The sequence below is a fragment of the Tripterygium wilfordii genome, chromosome 19 (assembly GCF_013401445.1).
Source record: "Tripterygium wilfordii isolate XIE 37 chromosome 19, ASM1340144v1, whole genome shotgun sequence".
In the NCBI taxonomy this organism is placed as follows: Eukaryota; Viridiplantae; Streptophyta; class Magnoliopsida; order Celastrales; family Celastraceae; genus Tripterygium; species Tripterygium wilfordii.
The window spans coordinates 13,969,469-13,993,756 of record NC_052250.1 but is presented as its reverse complement, the minus strand read 5'-3'; the positions used below and the strand labels follow the sequence as shown (position 1 = coordinate 13,993,756).

At 37.0% G+C, this 24,288-nt stretch overlaps 1 protein-coding gene and 2 pseudogenes across 1 annotated transcript; 2 read left to right on the top strand and 1 right to left on the bottom strand.

The window, feature by feature from the left end:
* The first annotated feature begins 6,350 nt into the window (after nt 1-6,350).
* Nucleotides 6,351-12,632, top strand: LOC119985599 (annotated as a pseudogene).
* LOC119985764 lies at nt 11,884-20,708 on the top strand (annotated as a pseudogene).
* Nucleotides 20,709-22,135: 1,427 nt separating this feature from the next.
* On the bottom strand, nt 22,136-23,357 carry LOC119985761. Its single transcript, XM_038830139.1, has 2 exons — nt 23,210-23,357; nt 22,136-22,427 (listed from the first exon to the last, which is right to left on the bottom strand). The coding sequence occupies exons 1-2, from the start codon at nt 23,245-23,247 to the stop codon at nt 22,151-22,153; spliced, it is 315 nt and encodes a 104-aa protein (XP_038686067.1). The 5' UTR covers nt 23,248-23,357; the 3' UTR covers nt 22,136-22,150.
* Nucleotides 23,358-24,288: the final 931 nt, after the last annotated feature.

Here is a 24,288-nt window from a genome sequence, read left to right as displayed (position 1 = left end):
CTGCAAGAGGCTTGAACAACAATGGCTGGAGGTATGTAATTATTCCGCTGTGTATAACATGACTCTGTTATTCTTTCAAATTCAACTGACAATTATTAGTTCGGGGGAGGTTGGACAACAAACCTTAAGATCGCTTCCACTATCCTTCAGTCATGACGGCAAGCTCATTGAAGTCAATATTATCAATTTTTTCTTTTGACAGAAGAGTTTTTTCAAGATCCTTTCTCTTTTCTCAACAGATGGACGACCAACCATGATCTTGCTCAATCTGGAAAAGTTTTGGAGTCAGGAAAATTGAATTTAGCCCACTGCTTTATATTTTTATGAAAAGGTTACTTGCGCTCAAACCGCCTGAAAATTGCTTCATCAAGGTCAAATGGTCTGTTGGTTGCGGCAAGAACAAGGATTTTTTCACCATTTCTTGACAACAGCCCATCCCAGTGTGTCATGAACTCGTTCTTAATCTTCCGCATAGCCTCATGTTCTCTAACTCTTGTCTGCTGCCCAAGCATGCTATCGATCTCATCCACAAATATAATAATAGGGGAAACCTTTGCTGCCAGAGTGAATAGAGCTCGAACATTCTTTTCATCTTCACCAAACCATTTGAAAGTAATGGTGGACGTTGAGACATTGATGAAACTTGCTCCAGCTTCATTCGCAATGGCCATTGCCAGCATTTTTTTCCCATTACCTGGAGGACCTGATATGCTCCTTTCTCCTTATCCTAGCATAATTTGGATATGACAATGGGAAGGAAAATTACAGAGAAACAAGAAAGCAAGAAGAAGAACAAATCTCGTATATTTCTTAACTGCCCCTTTACAAACTAATTCACACTACTTATATAGCTAAACATACTGACTCAACTAATAACATCCAATCAGGACATGCCACGTATACATCAATAAACTCAGGACCACAAAATGACTACAATATCCTCAGGTTCATATCAATTCCATCTCCCTTGAAATATTCCTTGTCCTCAAGGAATGAACAACCAAACAACTAAAACAGCAAAGCAGTCCACAAAAAGAATTCACGCCTCATTGCAAAACCAGTAGCTTTCAAACAAGCAATCCAAGTTGGAAGTCATAGAATTTAACCACAAACTTAGTCAGATAAAGATGTTGTCTTCAACAGAATTTCCCTTCGATGGCTTCTTAGGTGTGGATAGGATTGTTGCTTGAATCTCCAATCACCACATTGTGACCAGCATATGCAAAAGCCACATCACCCAATGTACTAAAGAAATTGAAAACTTTTCCTGCCGTAGTTGTGGCTTTGTACACATATTGTACATCCTCCGGAACACCCTTGTACACTGCTGCTGACCAAGATGTAATTGGAAGCCAATCATCAAATGCCTTATGTTCTGCTAATCTTTCATCAATGCAACTTTTCCATTCCAAACTTGGCTTGCAATGATCCCTGAATATTGAGTAGCAAAAACTGTTAGCAACAACTATCAGCACATGCTGCCGATTCCTTGTGAACCACTGGGCACCCTTTCTAAAGTCTTGGAACTCAACTTCAGGTAGCATACACTCTATGTACCTGCCATTCTCAAGAGGACCAGGATCCACAAAGTTGTCAACAAAGCTGATATTTGAGAACATCATATTCTCCTTCTTTGCCAACTGAAATTTCCCAGGTCTCATCTCTTTGGAATCAAAACAATAAAAAATTTTATCGATTCCAGGATCAAATGAGAATTTATTGGTTCCATAGAATGAAATCATTTCAAAAAGAAGCTCCAAAGAAGTACGAGAAAACCAAAAGTTGTTTTGGCATTTTCACAAACAACTTATGGGCACCATCAATTAATCCATATTTTGTATGAAAATAAAGCAATCCAACTATCATTTCCATACCACTTCTCTGCTGTTTAGACTTAATACTCAAAGCTAATTTGAAATCAAGAGTATCTCTTACCTGCAAATTTTTGCCAAAAAACGAAAAGTATGTTTCAGCTACAATGTAAGGCAACTTCATCGAGTTTACAACCAGTTGTGGCAACTCAATATCAACCACAATGGCTGGGGTGACATTTCCGAACATCATCTGCTAGTGAACCTTGATCTTGATTTTTCTGTCCGATCAACTCACGGCGTAGACTTTCAAATCCAGTGGATAACGTCACATCTAGTCGTGATTCAAAAGAATCAAAAGAAATTGTCACATTTGTGATAAGAGAATGCAGTTTATCAACAATTTTGTCCATGGAAGCTTCAAGATTAGAGACTCTGTTTTCCATGGTTGATGTGCAAAAGTGTTGTTCATGGTGAGACTTGCTCAGAAAAGAACAATGAGGATCAACGAAAAGAAATCAGAGGAGGAACGGATTCGATACCAATTGATATCCTCCTTTCTCCTTATCCTAGCATAGTTTGGATATGACGATGGGAAGGAAAATTACAGAGAAACAAGAAAGCAAGAAGAAGAACAAATCTCGTATATTTCTTAATGGCCTCTTTACAAACTAATTCACACTACTTTATATAGCTAATCATACCGACTCAACTAATAACATCCAATGAGGATATGCCACGTATACATCAATAAACTCAGGACCGCAAAATGACTATAATATCCTCATGTTCATATTAGGACCAAATAGCAATATGCCTCTACAAGGCTTAAGAGGTCCACCTTTGAAGGGGTCCGCTCTTCGAAGTGGGAGCATGACCAGTTCCTGAAGTGACTCTTTAATTTCATCCATGTTACCGATATCTTCAAATGTCACCCCAATCTCATGTGCAGAGACACAACTTCTGGCCTGATACGCTTCTGAAACTCGTTGTCAGGATGAACTTCCTGTTAAAAGCCATGAGATTACATTAGTAAGACAACTGAAAGAATGAACTACATAGCAGCATAGGTTCCTTGAAAGAGATTAAACCAAAGGGAAACCTATGATATGAAATTTCCACACTTGAAATAAGTTAACAATTACTAAATCTCCTACATCATCCTTTACTACAAACAAATTTAAAGGATATGAATCAGGGGAATAGATCAACCACAAGACAAAACAGAACACTTAAAAAACCAAAGAATTCCATTTTTCAAATGTAGTAAATGCTCAGAGCATCTAACAAATTGATCCACGGTTTCTCCATCTCAAATCTCATAAGCCACTATCATCTAAAGTGTGATAGTATGTGCTTACAACTTTGGGCAAAGGTGGTTTCTCGCCTTCCTTCTTTGGAACAGAAACAGATTTCTCGGTCTCACTTTTATTCTCAGGTGCCTGGGCATCAGATTTTGCTCAGTCTTTGACTGACGACTTCTTATGCTTTCTCCTCCCTTTAATTCTGTGTCCTCGGTTATATCCTTCACATTCTGTCCATCTTCAGTGCCCTTGCCCACATTAATCTCCCTCTCTTGGTTTTCCACAGATGTGTTTGTGTTTGTCTTATCATTTGATGCTACTTCAATGAAGGGGAAAACATACCCGTATGGATCTCTCATCTACTAAGATTATATTATTTATGTATAAAATAAGCATTTAATACGTGGGACTGTGCAAGTTGAAGTTTGTATTTTATCTCAGGATCCACTTTTGACATGCACACCAAATCATTTGATGAGATATATGATATGAGTGATGGGATTTCTTCATTGACATCATGTTTTGATGAATTCATAAACTCACTGTTTTCCATTGCCAAAAAAAAAATCTGCAAGAGAAAACCCAATTCACATTTTCAATAATTAGCAAATCAAAACTGCATTTCTAACAGAGAAACATGGAATCAGTCAGAAACGCTTAAATCAAGAACTCAAAATATACACCTGCAAAATTGCTACTCTTCACTGTTATCTATTGCCAGAAACAGAAACAGGGGTTGAATCATGTCGCAACCAGGGTCACGACGCGTACCGGCGATGAAAAGATGAAAAATGTTTAGAGTCTCCACCAATTGATATGAGTGTAATTGGACACTAAAAATGGTCTGCGAACCAGAAAATGGATAAAGGGGTCTATTGAGTGTAGGAAAGGTATTAGGCACCCCACATCTCCCTAAAAGGTTATCTAGATGATCTATGTGCTTTTTCTTGAAAATTTGTTGTATGTCCCAATTTGTTTTAATAAATTTTTCATATATCTGAAAAATCATGTATTATCAAATGGGGTGAAATGTTTTCCATTAATATTAGACCAAGGTTTTGTTTTTGAAAATCTCATTTTTGATGGGTTTTATTGGAAATTGATTTGGAAAGATATTGGATGGAATTTGCAAAAAGGGCATTGGGTTTTATACCAAGGGCACTTCTCGATCACATAATCAAAGAACAATGAAATAAACGGAAGGAACAGTCCAATTTTATTTGACAAATACATATGACATTTTAATTTGAAAAAGATAACATAATTAAAGTTTAAGCAGTAGCTGAATGTCATCAAATTCTCCTCTTAATTAACTTCAATTTAGATATCTAATAAATCAAATTACTATAGTTTTATGAATACAAATGATACTTTAATTTGCAGAGATAACATAATTAAAGCTTTAATTTGCAGAGATAACATAATTAAAGCATAGGCAGGAGCTAAATGTCATCAAATCCTCCTCCTAATGAACTTTAATTTAGGTATCTAATAAATTAAATTACCATTGTATTTAGAAATACAAGTGATACTTTAATTTGAAGAGATAACATAATTAAAGCTTAGGCAGAAACTGAATGTCATCAAGTCCTCCTCCTAATTAACTTTAATTTAAGTATCTAGTAAATTAAATTACCATTTGCATTTTGTTGAAATAAAGATAACACAATTAAAGTCTAGGCAGGAGTTGAATGTCATCACATCCTCCTCCTAATTGACTTTAATGTAGTATCCATTAATTTGTTTTTATGAAGAATTGGTAAAAACACGATTATTGAATTGATGGATTGACAAAACTAAACCCCTAAACATGCATACTAATTACGTTAAACATGAATAAAACTAAACTACATTACTCTACACTACTTTTCATTATTTCCACTACCCTATTGTATGGCTTACATTTACAAGAATAGACATATACAAATAAAAACAAGATAAAAATATATACAAATAACAAATAATAAATAATAAAAAAAATACAAAATGTGGCCCATGGAGCCCGTGTATTGCTCAAATCCGATCCAATCTCCAAATGAACTCATCGGCCCCAAGTGAAATCAAGTCCGACCCAAGTTGAATCAAGCCCGATCCACATTCAAAAATCAACAAGAGAAAGGGTCAAAAACTAATATCCACATGCTAATCCAAACTCAAATTAATATCAAATTCATACTAGGAGATTCATCCACATAAACCTTAGAGATACATAAACCCCCACATCTTAATCTAAAAACGTGATCTTTCAAAGCTAATCATATAAACATGTATACACTCAAACAAATACATACGACCAAATCCATCAAAACACCCATCTGAACACATAGAATCCTTCAAAATGCGTAGAACCAACCACCCAATTGCAACTAGACCAACACAAACCCCATTTCAATTTAACTCAAGCAGATGACCACAAACTAAAATCAAAATTAGGACATCTTATCAAACATCAACACTGTGAATACACCAAAACCAAAACCAACATCCAAAATAAGCAACAACACCATGAATACATCCTATTAGTATCAAGATTTTATACAGTAAATAATCCAATTTTCAAAGCCAGATCCATAATCCAATATGACAAGCTAATATCAAAACCAAGAAAAAAACAAACATCAGGTGCACTAGATATCAATAAGCATCACATTTTAACTAAGAGCATTCACATTGGTATCTCTTAACAGATTCTCTATTTTATCTACAAAATATCACTTTTTGATAGTTTACAGATTCTCTATTCAACAAACACTGCATCAGTATATCTATTCTAAATCTCTATCGTATTAAAATATTAGTTTCATCTTATTTTATTATTTCTTATGTGTATTATATGATTTCAAGTAAGGATTAAAATGTTTACGAAATATAATCTAGTTTATATACTAATTTTTAGACACAATAATTAATATTAATTAAAAATAAAATATATTAGTCAAATTTTTTAATAATATTTATTACTTTATAATAAAGTAAAAACAAATATTCTCAACGCTATATTTCAAAAGTACAGATTTTTAACGGTTATATTTGAAAAATAAATCTTTTCAACGGCTATATTTGAAAAGTAAATATTCCTAACGGTTATATTTGAAAAGTAAAGATTCCTAACGGCTATATTTCTAAATTTATAAAAAGAGACGACCTTAATTTGTTGCTTACAACAATTGCTTCCTTCATTCTTGCTCTCCAATTTCAACTCTATTGTATTTGCTATCATCATTTCCACAATCAAATGGGTTCATTTTTTAAAAAATGGTTTCAAGAATCTGTTTTCGACTCTTCCTCCGATGAAGAGTTAGAAGAGATGCTCGTATTCGAAGCGGAACAACAAAGGTTAGAGAGGATGCGAGTCTCATCATCACGTACTCCACGATTGTATATCGATCGTGGCTTTATTGAAGGTCACTATAATGTCAATGATCGGCATTACTCAATGGGTTACTATCTTGCAGACGGTATCTACCCGTTGTGGGCTACTTTTGTGAAGACAATCCCTATGATAATGCATAATAATGCACAATATGATTATTGAAGATGAACGACATTTACACGTTCAACCCGACATTGCAGACATGTATGATCAGGCTGAAGATGGTCCTCCTACGCCAGTACTAGAACACTTACGAACTCGTGAATTTCGAGACTTTATTGACCAATACATCCGCATCCAAGATAGAGAAATGCATACTCAACTTCAAGCTGACCTTGTGGAGCATTTGTGGAATATTCATAGCAATGCTTAGTAATATTGTTGTTCGATATGTTTATTTTCTCGTAATCTTGTTCTTCGATTAAACTTTTGTATGCTTAGCTTTAATTTATATGTTATTAATTTAATATTTTTATTAATTTAACATTTGTGTTGTTAGTTTTGTTTTAATATTAAGTTATTAACTTAATGTTTTTATTTTATCAATTGAATAGAATAGAATATTGTAATAGTTTAATAGAAAATTATGATATACAAAAAGTTCACAACCAGTACTAAAATATTTTATTATATTTTATTGTTTCAGATTCATTAATGCATCGCTACACTTATTGCACCATAACCGATTGTCGGTATTATATGTAGTTGGGACAGATGTCATTGTAGGCGTGTTTTGACTTCAATCTGTACGACTTTCGCGGTATTATAGCAACAGATCATTGTTTACAGAGACCAATGCAAATGCTCTAACAAACATTACATAGATCAAGTATCAATCGTAGTGAATATACTAGTGTGAACAAACAAATATCGAAACCCAAAGTCCGAACAAATGAATCAAAAGGAAGTTCAAACCAGGAAAATCAAAACCTAGTATCAACAGAGACAGAACCGAGGAAATGGAACCCAAAGAATCAAAGTGTGTATGAGATATTACCTTCTCAAAGCAATCGAAAATCCTCCTTTTCTACCGTCGCGCAACGGCTCCGATTGACGAAAAGCTCTCTCAGCAACCCTCCTTGACTCACGATTTTTCCTCTCTTTTCTTTGTTGGCTTTTCTTTCTCACGGTTGGTTCCTCTGTTTTCTTTCTTTTTTCTTTGTCTTTTCTCCCAACTCTGCCGCCTCTTCTCTTGCTTTCTCTCTCCAAGACCCCTAAAACCCTTTTTCCTCCCATTTTCTTGGTTGCGCCGGCCCTCTCTCTTTCTCACCTAAACCCTTTTTCTTTTCTTCCCCCTTTTTTCCAATTGTGCGGCTGCCTCCTCTTTTATCTTCCCAACTAATATTTTTACATTCCAAAAATGCCCTTTAAAACCTTATTTTTCTCACTTTTTTAAAAGACTAACATTTTCGTCTTTTTCTTACTTTTGTAAAACCCTAATAAAGGAACCATCTTTCCCTCTTAAGGTTTTTCTTTTATTTATTATTTATTTAATTATCCTGTTTTTTAGATATTTTCGAGGGTTTAGATCTTCTGGGCTTAGGTTTGAATTTTTATGGGCTAACAGTCCAAGAAATGGGCCTTAGGATTTTTGTATGCTTATGGGTCCAAAAAACAAGCTTTGAATTTTTTGTAAGCATGTGGGCCTATGAAACGGGTTCTTGAATTTTGAATTTTTGCATTATTATTATTTTTATTTTTATTTGTATTAATTATTCTTCGACCGGACATAAACCAGTTACTACAGAAGTGACACTGGAATGCATTTCCAGCTTGTTAGGTTCCTTTTCAATGCTCCCTCCATGGGAAGAAACAGGAGGCACAAAAGAAAATTTGCACAAATCATTGTATATCGTATGCATCTTTTGTTCCTAGGAGTAGAATATGAATCCTTCTAGCCGAATATCTCTTTTATCTGATTGTTAGATTTTGAAAGTCTGTTTAGATCGTCATCTCCTTGCTATCATGGTTTTTATTATGCCTTGTAGTTTTACTAAAAACATCAAGTTAATCAACAAATTTTATGTCATTATTTATCTCTGTTGCTCCCCTGCTCCAAAATTGAGTTATGAACTTCTGATCAAGAATTTTGTTGCAGGAACATTGAGAAGGCATAGCAGTGTTATGTATGTCAAATCGAGGTATATTATGCAACTATAACTTCAAATATTATATCTCGAATTCTTGAAACACAAGGCACTGTCTAGTTTAGGGATAGCTTTGCCTGGTTTCAGGTTCTTTGTTTGTATCTTCCCTTGTATTATTTCTAAATCACTGCCTTTATCTGTCGGGGCGCGGAAGCTGCTTCTTATCCTTCAAAACTCCATAGAAATTCCTATGCTTCATCTGACATGAGCAGCATTTCTTCCCAATGTGCTTCTACTAATCCAGGCTATCCTTCGAATTTTATTTCTCTCCCAATTGCACTCATTACTTGCTAGTCGTTCTCCTTTGATTAAGGCGTTAGTCTTGTCGTTATGAATATACTTGTTACTCAGTTTCATAGATAAGGATTTTATGAGGTAATTAGCTGAATGCTAATCTGGAATTGCTTTGTTTCTCTAGCTCTGCTCAAACACACAAGCAACTGGTTTTATACATAAGGGATGTTGAAAATCTTCTTCTGCAATCCCAAAGACTGTACAAGTTGTTGAAGAAGGTTTCAGGTTCAATATTGATACTTGGTTCCCAAACATTGGACCTAGAAGATGATGATTGCAGAGAAGTGGGCAAACGAGTTGGCACTTTATTCCCATACAACATTGAGATCAAAACACCTGAAGATGAAAATCATCTAGTCAGCTGGAAAGCCCAACTAGAAGAGGACATGAAGATGCTCTAGTTTCAAGATAACAAAAACCACATAGCAGAGGTACTCACATCAAATGATCTTGAATGTGATGATCTGGGTTCAATTTGCCATGCATACACAATGGTTCTCAGTAATTACATAGAAGAAATTGTGGTGTTGGCAATATCTTATCATCTGACGTACAATAACGATCCAGAATACCGCAATGGAAAGCATGTTATATCATCTAACAGGTACATGGCAGTTTCTCTTCCATATTCTCTCAATCAATAAATAAACCAAGAATATGATAAGTGCCAAAAATGTACACTTTTAATAATGAATTATTAAGGCATTTGTCATATAATTAGGGCTTAAAGTGATTATTACACCATTAAAATACAAATATCATTCTCACTCACTTTATATTTGTTTTCATATTTTCAGGCCCAAATTCATACCAACCCATGTTCAACATTTGCTGGCCCATTTCATGAAGAGCCCATTTGCTTGTGTCCACTACCATCTTGACCCATTTCTTGATTATCATTTGAAAGCCCACTACATGATTTGTCAAAACCATTACCATTTCAACCTATACATATATACACATATATGTATATCTCTATTGACATCATTCCATGCATCACCATCATTTTTATAGTACAAATTGGCCATGTGCAACACTCTATTTTTCAATGGTTGTGACATGTCTTACTTTGACATGGTTGGCCATTCAACATTTTGGTTTGAAAATTCTCAATGGATGGATAGCTCCTAATTTCCTATAAATGGAGAGCTAGGGAGAGAAGAAAGGGGGAGGAAGGAATACAAGACAGCATTGAAGGAGGGGAGAAAGAGGCAAGAGGAGAAGAAGAATTAGAGAGTGAGTTCTTGAGTTTTATTTTCTCTTTTATAACAATTCTCTCACATATTCTTTCTAGAATTTTGTGAGACTAATTGTTGGTTATGTAAACCTAAAATGAGGAACTAATCTTCTTACTAGGGTGATGATGGATCCACTATATTGTATCTAAATAAATTTGGTTTGTTTAATTATTAGTTTATTTATGTTATGTCAAGTGTTAATTAGCCATTCTTTATTGATAATTAAATCCTGATGTTTAGCTACCATCTAGGTTTGATTACCATGATGCAAATTGAGGCAAATGTCCATGTCCAATTTGAGACCAGCTTCTTACAATTAGCACCGGAGTTACCTAGACATAGATGTCATATGCTAGGATCTTTGTAATCGCTACATAAGTTACCATAAATCATAATGCATTCTTGATTTCCTAGCCAATCCACATGCCCATGATTGGTTGCAATTGAGAATAGACGTGGAGAGTCAGATGCCCATGACTATTACATAAATTAGGGGACTTGATCTTTGACATGCATGAATAAAATGATAATTGTTGGCTAAATAATGTAAATACAAATAGAGTTGGTGAAATTTGATCCCTAGTGTTAATTTTTTATTCATTTTGTTTCCACTGATAATTACGAAGAGTTGGATTCATTGATATTTAATATTCAGTCCTTGTGGGTACGACACTCGTATTTGCTACTTCTATACTACAATTGATTCGTGCACTTGCGAGTATAATTTGGATTTGGAATCGTTATATTTTTAGCGGGTACTAAATACCACAACACTAATCATTATCGGGCTCTACACCTGCTTGTCCCATGGATTGAGCATATTCCAGTAAGGGAAAAGTGAAGGGAAAGATACCCTGAAACTAGATACCAATGGTGATGCTGGAAAGGTTTGTTTTATGTTTTTATAGTATAATTTCTTATGATTTGATGATATGATAATTGGAAATTGTACATTAAATGCTTAATCTATTTTGAAATGCACTTCAACTTATAAACGTTCCATTGATTGTAGGAAACTGAAGGGGAAGAGGCTGTCAGTGCAAAGATTGAGTCAAAATATGAAGCCCAGGCACCTGAGAATAAAAGTGTGACCAAGAAATTTGTTTCTGTTCCAAAAGAAGGAAGGCGAAAATCCACCTTTGCCCAAAGTTGTAAGTATATAATATTGCACTTTAGATGATAGCGGTTTATGAGATTTGAGATTGAGAAACCTTGGATCAATTTGTTAGATGCTTCGAGCAATTACTTCATTTGAAAAATCGGATTCCTTAGATGGTCTTTTTAAGTGCTCTGCTTTGTCCTGTGGCTGATCTATTCCCATGATTCATATCCTTTAAATTTGTTTGCAGCAAAGGAGGTTGTAGAAGATTTAGTAATTGGAGTAATTATCAACTTATTTCAATTTTGGAAGTTTCATATTATAGGTTTCCCTTTGGTTTAATGATTTAATCTCTTTCGAGGAACCTATGCAGTTCGTTCTTTCAGTTGTCTTACCAATGTAATCTCATGACTTTTAACAGGAAGTTTCTCCTGACAACGAGTTTGAGAAGTATATCAGGCCAGAAGTTATCCCTGAAAATGAAATTGGGGTGACATTTGAAGATATTGGTGCCATGGATGAAATTAAAGAATCACTTCAGGAACTTGCCATTCTCCCACTTCGAAGACCGCACCTCTTCAAAGGTGGACTTCTTAAGCCTTGTAGAGGCATATTGATATTTGGTCCTCCAGGTATTGGGAAAATAATGCTGGCAAAGGCCATTGTGAATGAAGCTGGAGCAAGTTTCATCAATGTCTCAATGTCCACCATTACTTCCAAATGGTTTGGTGAAGATGAAAAGAATGTTTGAGCTCTATTCACTCTGGCAGCAAAGGTTTGCCCTACGATTATATTTGTGGACGAGGTCGATAGCATGCTGGGGCAGCGGACGAGAGTTGGAGAACATGAGGCTATGTGGAAGATTAAGAACGAGTTCATGACACACTGGGATGGGCTGTTGTAAAAAAATGATGAAAGAATTCTTGTTCTTGCTGGAACCAACAAACCACTTGACCTTGATGAAGCAATAATTAGGCAGTTTGAGCGCAGACAACTTTTTCATAAAAAATAAAGCAAAGGGCTTGATTCATTTTTTCTGACTCCAAAACTTTTCCAGATTGAGCAGGATCAAGGTTGGTCTTCCATCTGTTGAGAACAGAGAAAGGATCTTGAAAACTCATCTGTCAAAAGAAAAAACTGATATTATTGACCTCAAGGAGCTTGCCGTCGTGACTGAAGGATATAGTGGAAGCGATCTTAAGGTTTGTTGTCCAACCTCCCCCGAACTAATAATTGTCAGTTGAATTCGCTATCGAATATGATCAGCTTTTGTGTGTACTACTGTAAACAAAATTTATGTGTAACGGCAGCTTATAAACCCATTAGGGAGCTAATACAACAAGAGTTACCGAAGGAAAAGGTATAACTACTTGAACTTTATATCCTCTCCACAGTATTATTCTCTTCTGCATACTTTTATTAACATCAGCACTCAACGATATTTCTGAAAAATTTATACCTTGAATAATTTCTTACGGGAGAAGAAGAAGAAGAAGAAGAAACATGTTATTGACAAGTGATGCGTATGTACATCTAAAGCATTATGATGTTTCCAAGCACAACCGGAACCTCTCACCTACAAGTATGGCTATTTTGCTCTCAGGACCAGCTGGTATGAAAATGAGATTATCTGTGTTAAAAATGTACATTTATCTTTGTGAATTTCTAACCAAATTTTGTTAATCTTCTTGCAGAATTTTATCATCAAATACTTGCGAAGGCTTTAACACATTATTTTGAGTCAAAGCTATTGTTACTGGATATTGATGATTTTTTGCGAAAGGTGCCTATCAAAAACTTTGACATGCCTTATGTTTGATTCAACTTAAGACATATTTACGTTTGCTGTGATTACCTTTCCATAGATGCAGAGCAAATACGGCTTCACCAAAATGGAATTTGTAAGGTTTCCCTGACTTAAGTTGATGCATTAGGGATAATTTTTTGGGCCAAAAACTTGCATTTAAGTTTTTCTTGTTCACTTCTATTGCATCCTTTTCTAATGAAGTCATGAGACGTGAACGTGAAATTTTGCATACCATTCTATTATCACTTTTCATAACATTTAGCAGTGAAATGAAGTAATTAACTATGCATTGTTGTTTGATGGTGTGCCCGCATTGCTTGCCACATTGTTCAGTAACTGTCAGGCATGTAAAAGGGTAGCTTTCATGGTCAACAATGCATTCTAATTTTCATTTTTAATTTCTTTTTGGTAGTCTTTCAAGAGGTCCATCTCAGAGGTGACACTGGAACGAATGTCCAGCTTGTTAGGTTCCTTTTCAATGCTTCCTCTGTGGGAAGAAACAAGAGGTATAAGGAAAATTATCACAAATCATTGTATATCATATGTATCTTTTGTTCCTAGGAGTAGAATATGCATCCTTCTAGCTCAATATCTCTTTTATCTGATTGTTTAGATTTTGAAAGTCTGTTTAGATCATCATCTCCTTGTTATCATGGTTTTTACTAAAAACATCAAGTTAGTCAACATGTCTTTTGTCATTATTTATCTACGTGGCTCACCTGCTCCAAAATTGAGTTCTGATCAAGAATTTTGTTGCAGGAACGTCGAGAAGGCAGAGCAGTGTTATGGATGTCAAATCAAGGTAGATTATATCTATAATTTTAAATATACATATCAAATTCTTGAGACATAAGGCTTTGTTTAGTTTAGGGACAGTGATAGGATTGTCCCACATCGGAAGATGTGGGAGCTAAGGTGTTGTTTATATGGGGGAGGTATGGGCCTCCCTTAGTACCCAAGGTTTTCGTGTATGGGCTGGGAGGCCTTGGGTACAGCCGGCCCACATGGATGGATGTCAGTTGGGTCTTGGGTGCTGAGCTTGTATGGGCGCGACTTTATCAATGGTATCGGAGCGTACGATCTTGTTGTGCCTTCAACTTGGGGCCGCACCTGCGGAGTGGCCGGCCATGGTGCTAGACCCGGGGGCAAGGGCCCTACGGAGGGGCCGGCTGTGGTGCTCGACCAACGTGACTTTATCAAAGGTATCGGAGCGCACGATCTTGTTGTGCCTTCAACTTGGGTTATGGGCCGGCTGTACCCAAGGCCTCCCAGCCCATACTAGAAAACATTGGGTACTAAGGGAGGCCCATACCTCCCCCTATAAACAACACCTTCGATGTGGAACAATCCTATCAATACTCTCCCCTTCAAGACCAACACCTACATTGGTCGAGCACCATGGCCGGCCACTCCGCAGGCACGGCCGCACGATCTTGTTGTGCCTTCAACTTGGGTTATGGGCCGGCTGTACCCAAGGCCTCCCAGCCCATACTAGAAAACCTTGGGTACTAAGGGAGGCTCATACCTCCCCCCTATAAACAACACCTTCGATGTGGAACAATCCTATCAATACTCTCCCCTTCAAGACCAACACCTACATTGGTCGAGCACCATGGCCGGCCACTCCTCAGGCACGGCCCCAAGTTGAAGGCACAACAGAATTATGCTCCGATACCATTGATAGAGACATGCTCATACACACTCAGTACCCAAGGCTTAACCGACACCCACCCATATGAGCCGGCTGTACCCAAGGCTGTAGTGACTTTATCAATGGTATCGGAGCGTACGTTCTTGTTGTGCCTTCAACTTGGGGCCACACCTGCGGAGTGGCCGGCCATGGTGCTCGACCTGGGGGCAAGGGGCCGGCCGTGGTGCTCGAACAACGTGACTTTATCTATGGTATTAGAGCGTACGATATTGTTGTGCCTTCAACTTGGGGCCGCACCTACTAAGTGGTCGGCCATGGTGCTAGACCAACGTGGGCGTTGGTCTTGAAGGGGAGGGTATTGATAGGATTGTCTCACATCGGAAGATATGGGAGCTAAGGTATTGTTTATAGGGGGAGGTATGGGCCTCCCTTAGTACCCAAGGTTTTCTAGTATGGGCTTTGTTTAGATGTGGTAGCGTACGATCTTGTTATGCCTTCAACTTGGGGTCGCACCTGCTGAGTGGCCGGCCATGGTGCTCGACCCAAGGGGCAAGGGCCCTACGGAGGGGCCGGCCATGGTGCTCGACCAACGTGGGCGTTGGTCTTGAAGGGGAGGGTATTGATAGGATTGTCCCACATCGGAAGATGTGGGAGCTAACGTATTGTTTATAGGGGGAGGTATGGGCCTCCCTTAGTAACCAAGGTTTTCTAGTATGGGCTTTGTTTAGATGTGGGAGCGTACGATCTTGTTGTGCCTTCAACTTGGGGCCGCACCTGCTGAGTGGCCGGCCATAGTGCTCGACCCAAGGGGCAAGGGCCCTACGGAGGGGCCGGCCATGGTGCTCGACCAACGTAGGCGTTGGTCTTGAAGGGGAGGGTATTGATAAGATTGTCCCACATCGGAAGATGTGGGAGGTAAGGTATTGTTTATAAGGGGTATGGGTCTCCCTTAGTACCCAAGGTTTTCTAGTATGGGCTTTGTTTAGTTTAGGGACAGCTTTGCCTATTTTCAGGTTATGTGCTTGTTTCTTCCCATGTATTGCTTCTAAATCAGTGCCTTCATCTGTAGGGATGCGGAAGCTTCTAGTTATCCTTCAAAACTTTATAGAAATTCCTCTGCTTCATCTGACATGAGCAACATTTCCTCCCAATGTGCTTCTACTAATCCAGGTTATCCTTCGAATTTTATTTGACTCCTAATTGGACTCATTACTCGTTCGTTATCATTAAGACATTATTCTTGCCACTATGAATATACTCGTTACTTAGTAATATTTTCATACATAAGGATTTTATGAGGTCATTAGCTGAATGCTAATCTGAAATTGCTTTGTTTCTCTAGCTCTGCTCAGACACACAAGCAACTGGTGTTTTGATGAGAAACTTTTCCTCCAGTCACTTTACAAGGTATTTCATCGCAGAAAATTTGCTTTGTCCACAATCTCCTTTTTTAACAAGTAATCTTGTTTTAACTATTCTTTCACTTGACATTAGTAATCTGTTATATCCAACAATAAGCTTATCAGTTCCCTCTTATAGGTTTTGATTTCAATATCAGAAACTGGGTCTATCATTTTATACATAAAGGAGGTTAAAAAAATTCTTCTACAATCACTAAAACTGTACAATTTGTTTCACAAGTTGTTGAAGAAGGTTTCAGGTTAAATATTAATACTTGGTTCCCAGTTATTGAACACAGAAGATGATTGCGGAGAAGTGGACGAACGAGTTGGCACTTTATTCCCATACAACATTGAGATCAAACCACCTGAAGATGAAACTCATCCGACCATCTGGAAAGCCCAACTAGAAGAGGAAATGAAGATGCTCCAGTTTCAAGATAACAAAAACCACATAGCAGAGGTACTCACATCAAATGATCTTGATTGTGATGATCTGGGTTCAATTTTCCATGCAGACACAATGATTCTCAGAATTACATAGAAGAAATTGTGATGTCGGCAATATCTTATCATATGATGTACAATAAGGATCCAGAATACCGCAACGGTAAGCTTGATATATCATCTAACAGATATATAGCTACAGTTTCTCTTCCATATTCCCTCAATCAATAAATAAGCCAAGAATATTATACGTAATTATTATCCCATGGATTGAGCATATTCCAGGAAGGGAAAAGTGAAGGGAAAGATACCCTAAAACTAGAGACCAATGGTGATGCTGGAAAGGTGTGTTTATGTTTGTATAGTATAACTTCTTATGATTTGATGATAGGATAATAGGAAACTGTACATTAAATGTTAATCTATTTCGAAACGCACTTCCATCGTTTAAACGTTCCATTGATTGTAGGAAATTGAAGCATAAGAAGTCGTCAGTCAAAGACTGAGCAAAATCTGAAGCCCAGGCACCTAAGAATAAAAGTGAGACCGAGAAATCTGTTTCTGTTCCAAAGAAGGAAGGCGATAAACCACCTTTGCCCAAAGTTGTAAGCACATACTATCACACTTTAGATGATAGTGGCTTATGAGATTTGAGATGGAGAAACCGTGGATCAATTTGTTAGATGCTCTGAGCATTTACTACATTTGAAAAATGGAATTCTTTGGTTTTTTAAGTGTTCTGTTTTGTCTTGTGGTTGATCTATTCCCCTGATTCATATCCTTTAAATTTGTTTGTAGTAAAGGATGATGTAGGAGATTTAGTAATTGTTAACTTATTTCAAGTGTGGAAATTTCATATCATAGGTTTCCCTTTGGTTTAATCTCTTTCAAGGAACCTATGCTGCTATGTAGTTCATTCTTTCAGTTGTCTTACTAATGTAATCTCATGGCTTTTAACAGGAAGTTCATCCTGACAATGAGTTTGAGAAGCGTATCAGGCCAGAAGTTGTGTCTCTGCACATGAGATTGGGGTGACATTTGAAGATATCGGTAACATGGATGAAATTAAAGAGTCACTTCAGGAACTGGTCATGCTCCCACTTCGAAGAGCGGACCCCTTCAAAGGTGGACCTCGTAAGCCTTGTAGAGGCATATTGCTATTTGGTCCTAATATGAACATGAGGATATTATAGTCATTTTGCGGTCCTGAGTTTATTGATGTATACGTGGCATATCCTCATTGGATGTTATTAGTTGAGTCGGTATGATTAGCTATATAAAGTAGTGTGAATTAGTTTGTAAAGAGGCCATTAAGAAATATACGAGATTTGTTCTTCTTCTTGCTTTCTTGTTTCTCTGTAATTTTCCTTCCCATCGTCATTTCCAAACTATGCTAGGATAAGGAGAAAGGAGGATATCAATTGGTATCGAATCCGTTCCTCCTCTGATTTCTTTTCGTTGATCCTCATTGTTCTTTTCTGAGCAAGTCTCACCATGAACAACACTTTTGCACATCAACCATGGAAAACAGAGTCTCTAATCTTGAAGCTTCCATGGACAAAATTGTTGATAAACTGCATTCTCTTATCACAAATGTGACAATTTCTTTTGATTCTTTTGAATCACGACTAGATGTGACGTTATCCACTGGATTTGAAAGTCTACGCCGTGAGTTGATCGGACAGAAAAATCAAGATCAAGGTTCACTAGCAGATGATGTTCGGAAATGTCACCCCAGCAATTGTGGTTGATATTGAGTTGCCACAACTGGTTGTGAACTCGATGAAGTTGCCTTACATTGTAGCTGAAACATACTTTTCGTTTTTTGGCAAAAATTTGCAGGTAAGAGATACTCTTGATTTCAAATTAGCTTTGAGTATTAAGTCTAAACAGCAGAGAAGTGGTATGGAAATGATAGTTGGATTGCTTTATTTTCATACAAAATATGGATTAATTGATGGTGCCCATAAGTTGTTTGTGAAAATGCCAAAACAACTTTTGGTTTTCTCGTACTTCTTTGGAGCTTCTTTTTGAAATGATTTCATTCTATGGAACCAATAAATTCTCATTTGATCCTGGAATCGATAAAATATTTTATTGTTTTGATTCCAAAGAGATGAGACCTGGGAAATTTCAGTTGGCAAAGAAGGAGAATATGATGTTCTCAAATATCAGCTTTGTTGACAACTTTGTGGATCCTGGTCCTCTTGAGAATGGCAGGTACATAGAGTGTATGCTACCTGAAGTTGAGTTCCAAGACTTTAGAAAGGGTGCCCAGTGGTTCACAAGGAATCGGCAGCATGTGCTGATAGTTGTTGCTAACAGTTTTTGCTACTCAATATTCAGGGATCATTGCAAGCCAAGTTTGGAATGGAAAAGTTGCATAGATGAAAGATTAGCAGAACATAAGGCATTTGATGATTGGCTTCCAATTACATCTTGGTCAGCAGCAGTGTACAAGGGTGTTCCGGAGGATGTACAATATGTGTACAAAGCCACAACTACGGCAGGAAAAGTTTTCAATTTCTTTAGTACATTGGGTGATGTGGCTTTTGCATATGCTGGTCACAATGTGGTGATTGGAGATTCAAGCAACAATCACATCCACACCTAAGAAGCCATCGAAGGGAAATTCTGTTGAAGACAACATCTTTATCTGACTAAGTTTGTGGTTAAATTCTATGACTTCCAACTTGGATTGCTTGTTTGAAAGCTACTGGTTTTGCAATGAGGCGTGAATTCTTTTTGTGGACTGCTTTGCTGTTTTAGTTGTTTGGTTGTTCATTCCTTGAGGACAAGGAATATTTCAAGGGAGATGGAATTGATATGAACCTGAGGATATTGTAGTCATTTTGTGGTCCTGAGTTTATTGATGTATACGTGGCATGTCCTGATTGGATGTTATTAGTTGAGTCAGTATGTTTAGCTATATAAGTAGTGTGAATTAGTTTGTAAAGGGGCAGTTAAGAAATATACGAGATTTGTTCTTCTTCTTGCTTTCTTGTTTCTCTGTAATTTTCCTTCCCATTGTCATATCCAAATTATGCTAGGATAAGGAGAAAGGAGCATATCAGGTCCTCCAGGTAATGGGAAAAAAATGCTGGCAATGGCCATTGCGAATGAAGCTGGAGCAAGTTTCATCAATGTCTCAACGTCCACCATTACTTTCAAATGGTTTGGTGAAGATGAAAAGAATGTTCGAGCTCTATTCACTCTGGCAGCAAAGGTTTCCCCTATTATTATATTTGTGGATGAGATCGATAGCATGCTTGGGCAGCAGACAAGAGTTAGAGAACATGAGGCTATGCGGAAGATTAAGAACGAGTTCATGACACACTGGGATGGGCTGTTGTCAAGAAATGGTGAAAAAATCCTTGTTCTTGCCGCAACCAACAGACCATTTGACCTTGATGAAGCAATTTTCAGGCGGTTTGAGCGCAAGTAACCTTTTCATAAAAATATAAAGCAGTGGGCTAAATTCAATTTTCCTGACTCCAAAACTTTTCCAGATTGAGCAAGATCATGGTTGGTCTTCCATATGTTGAGAAAAGAGAAAGGATCTTGAAAAAACTCTTCTGTCAAAAGAAAAAATTGATAATATTGACTTCAATGAGCTTGCCGTCATGACTGAAGGATAGTGGAAGCGATCTTAAGGTTTGTTGTCCAACCTCCCCCGAACTAATAATTGTCAGTTGAATTTGAAAGAATAACAGAGTCATGTTATACACAGCGGAATAATTACATACCTCCAGCCATTGTTGTTCAAGCCTCTTGCAGAAATTGTCCAGAGAAAACCCAGGTAAAAGAACACCCTTTTGCTAGCTATAATATCTCAAGTATTTTCTGGTCTATACCTTTTCAAGAATGTATGACTTGATGGTGGTCACAAACCTTTATATATATGTTAGATCAGGGACTCTTGAAATTCAAATAATCGTTTTACTTCCTACCATCAAGGAAGTTTACTGGTAGTGGGTTTATCCACTACTCAACTACAACCGAAATTATAGCCACTTAATCACAACAGCTTTAACTAGTCGTTACCTCTATTTGATGTGGCAAGTGGGCCACTTTAGGTCTCTAATAAGAGACGTGGCTAACAGAATTCGCTATCAAATATGATCAGCTTATGTGTGTACTAATGTAAACAGAATTTCTGTGTAACGACAGCTTATAGACCCGTTAGGGAGCTAATACAACAGGAGTTATCAAAGGAAAGGGTATAACTACTTGAACTTTATATCTTTCTTCACAACGTTCTCTTCTTTCTGCATTCTTTTAATAACATTACACTCAAAGATATTTCTTAAAATTTCTACCTTGAAAATTTTCTTACAAGAGAAGAAGAAAGTTGAAGAGGGTACAAGCTCAGAAGGTGCCGCGGATACAAAGAATGAAAACAAAGAAGAACACGTGATTACTTTGAGGTCGTTGAATATGGAAGACATGAAGCATGCAAAGAATCAGGTAATCTTGTCTGAACAATGAAATGAAGCACACACTCTCTACTCATGGCAGGGCTGACGTGTCAAGTTTTAATGGGGTCTAAAATGTAATTTCCTACACATAGGGACCGACCTTTTCAATCCCTCACCTTGGGGAAGAAAATCAGATATAAAGAATAAATTTCAGTGTTGTAATTCATAGTGGAAGACAACCATTGGTAGCTTATGTTGACTTCATACGAGATTATTAGGTTCATTGGTATGATATAATGTCGAATTTCATGATGCGTGGATAATTCCTTTGTTCTGTTGTTTATTGTTTGTTGCTCTGTTTCTGTCTTCTCAATTCAGGTTCATTTAGTTTACTTTGCACCTGGATCAGTGGATCATCCAGCCTTATTATAGACATGATACAATGTATCAGACTTATCTGTTGGATTTGAAGATTTATTTCTTTATATGGTTTTTAATGTAACTACTTGTTTTGCTCTAATTCGTTTTGCACCTTTAGGTGTTTCACTGTTTTGTTTTTGGCCCTGTCAAGGAACCAGTGACCCTGTTATCCAATAATCCTAAACAGGGTTTTCCTAGCGGGTTATCCATATAATAAAAAGTACCGGGTTAGGCCTGACCCGACCCAATAATCACTCCCAAAAGATAGACAACATATGTAGATGAATAGCAAAATAATGAGTCATAAGATAACTAGGAAGCAAAAGAAAAACAAAATACATCAAGGATCCACAAGGGAGAGCCAAATCATAACTTTGCTGATTCAACACAAGTTTTCATATTAAATTTGCAATCTGGGATCTATACGCAAACCTTCTGCCAGATCCCAAGATATAGGCCAGTGCATTGTAGATCTTTTAAAATCCATAGCTAGAGGCCACTTCATTATAGATGCCCCTCGAGCTAATGCGGCAATGTGACATGGGAAGATTTCATGCACCAACTCCACAAGCATGTCAACCCTCTTCAATTCAGTTTCCTGCGACATAAAAAAAAAAAACCCCATCAGGAATGAGATTGTGGTTAAGACAAGTAAAAGGTAGTGTCCTAAAAGAAGACATTTACCTCGTGGCGTTCTTCAAAGTTCACAAAACTGTCTCTCTTATGCTGCAATGCAACGCTTCATCTCGACATCTCCCGCATTACCCCCCAAAAGGACATGTCTTTTTTCTTTATAAAATTTTTCGAACCATCTCTATTCCAGCTCTCATCTGCCATTAATCGATAATATAGGCTTAACAGTTTCTTATCCCAATCCTTTCCAAAAGCATCTTTAGTCTCCTCACAATAAACAACATATTTTTCAGATCCATTGAAGAGTTCATATAAGCGCTCAATCAATTCCATGCGCTCAACCTTCGATGCAAACAGCACATTGTAATACCATTCAGTAGGAAGTCTGCAATTCAAATGATGAATGCCCGAGCTTTAAGCAAATAAAACATATATAGGATTCTTGAAAGAAAATCTCTAAAATGGCAAGAAGAAAGAGAGACATACACCAAACAGGGGGTCAAAGGCAACATTCGAGGTTTTGACAGTGTCAAAGAAAGAAACCAGCAATTTTAAGAAAGAGAGACATACACCAAAAAGGGGGTCAAAGGCAACATTCGAGGTTTTGACAGTGACAAAGAAAGAAACCAGCAATTTTAAGGATATCTCTGACGCATCAACAACCACAAAGCAAACCAATCAACCAAAGGCGAAATATTTAACTTCACTAATCTTACACATGTTCTTAGAACATCAAAAGGACATGATTTTGAGCAATTGCTAAAATCTGACCAAAAAAGATAGTACAGATCTTGAGGACAGAAAAGGAAGCACTCACAATAGAATCATCTACTCCTCACCCTTTTAGTGCACCATACAATAATCATTTAATCTAAGGCCACAGCAAGTAGAATGCTTATAAAAAAATTTTTTAAAGTCATGAAAATTATTGATTTATTTCCAAAAACATTTACCAACCTCTTACACTGTTTTGATTGCGAAAACTATTAAGCTAAATTTCAAAGTCCATTCTAGTCAATTAAAGTTAATTCACAGTGACAGCAATATCGTTGAAATCGGGATTTTACATAAGATACAGGGGAGGTCGACAAGATCACTTCATAAAATCACATTGTAAAATCGCAAGCAAAATACAATTTTTAATACAATTCGGATCGTTTTACGTACCTAGTAGTATATACTTTCATATTAGGCTTTAAATCCATATTTTGACAACCGTCGGTGAAGCAAGAAAAGGTCAAATTCTGCTTCTGGACCAGGCCCAATACGAGATCGATTCATGATCTCCAGCAAAAGAGTCTTCAACTTTGTGCGTACCCGAAGGTCATCAATTTGATACTCACCTGCACCCACCTCGTTAAAAGCTTGCACATACGGGCATAAAAAAAAACTAGAGATGTTAAAAACAACTGACCTTGTACATCAAATCTCACGAACTTGGGCACCAATTCAATGGTATAAACACCATAGGATAACGGAAATATCTCCTCCTCTATGAAAATAGAGTCAAGCTCAAAACAACACCTTACGGGAGATGCCAAGAGGAGCAAAGCAGACGAAATTATATCCCTAAACGGAAAAAAGAGAGATTTTTAAGAGAGACCTGATTAAGAGAAGATGATCAAACAAAAGTAATGCAATAAAACTAACCTTGTCACAGTTTTAAAATAATCTGATATGAATAAAGTATTTGGTTTATTGAGTTTGCCTTTGGATATGGATGTTTCCAAGGAACACCCTTTTGTGACTAAAGCAAGATACCACAAAGAACTATCTCCTTTCACTTGAAAGGGTCTTATTGGGACAGGAGCAAATACCATAATACTTTTCCATAAAGCCCTTATCACCAAAATTGCTTGCTCATACGTTTCAAACCTCTAACCTGACAAATTTTTAAAAATTCTCCTTCGCCGCGAACACGATATACATGATCTTCGATGTCCTGCTTGATGCAACTTTCAGCCTCATTTGAAGCTGTAATCCAAGACGGGCGTAAAGAAACACATTTTGTGAGAAATCTCAAATGCAAAGGCTTTAATTTATGTAACTGAATACTAAGACTCGAAACTGATTTTACCAAATATCCAAACAGAGCTAAAACGATGAAAAGATAATGGATAAATCCCCCTCTACAAATCTGTGGTATCTATAACTAGTTATATACAATTCAAATATGTAATTTATTATAATTTTTTTATTATTCGTGCATCGCACGAGTCTAATAACTAGTTATATTCAATTCAAAT

What these genes read in the sequence shown, in the direction of transcription:
- LOC119985761 (XM_038830139.1), bottom strand. Translation starts at nt 23,247, where the DNA reads ATGGATTTAAAGCCTAATATGAAAGTATATACTACTAG. An exon ending in ATGAAAGTATATACTACTAG is followed by an intron (nt 22,428 to 23,209) that starts GTACGTAAAACG and finishes TTTGAATTGCAG; the next exon opens with ACTTCCTACTGAATGGTATT.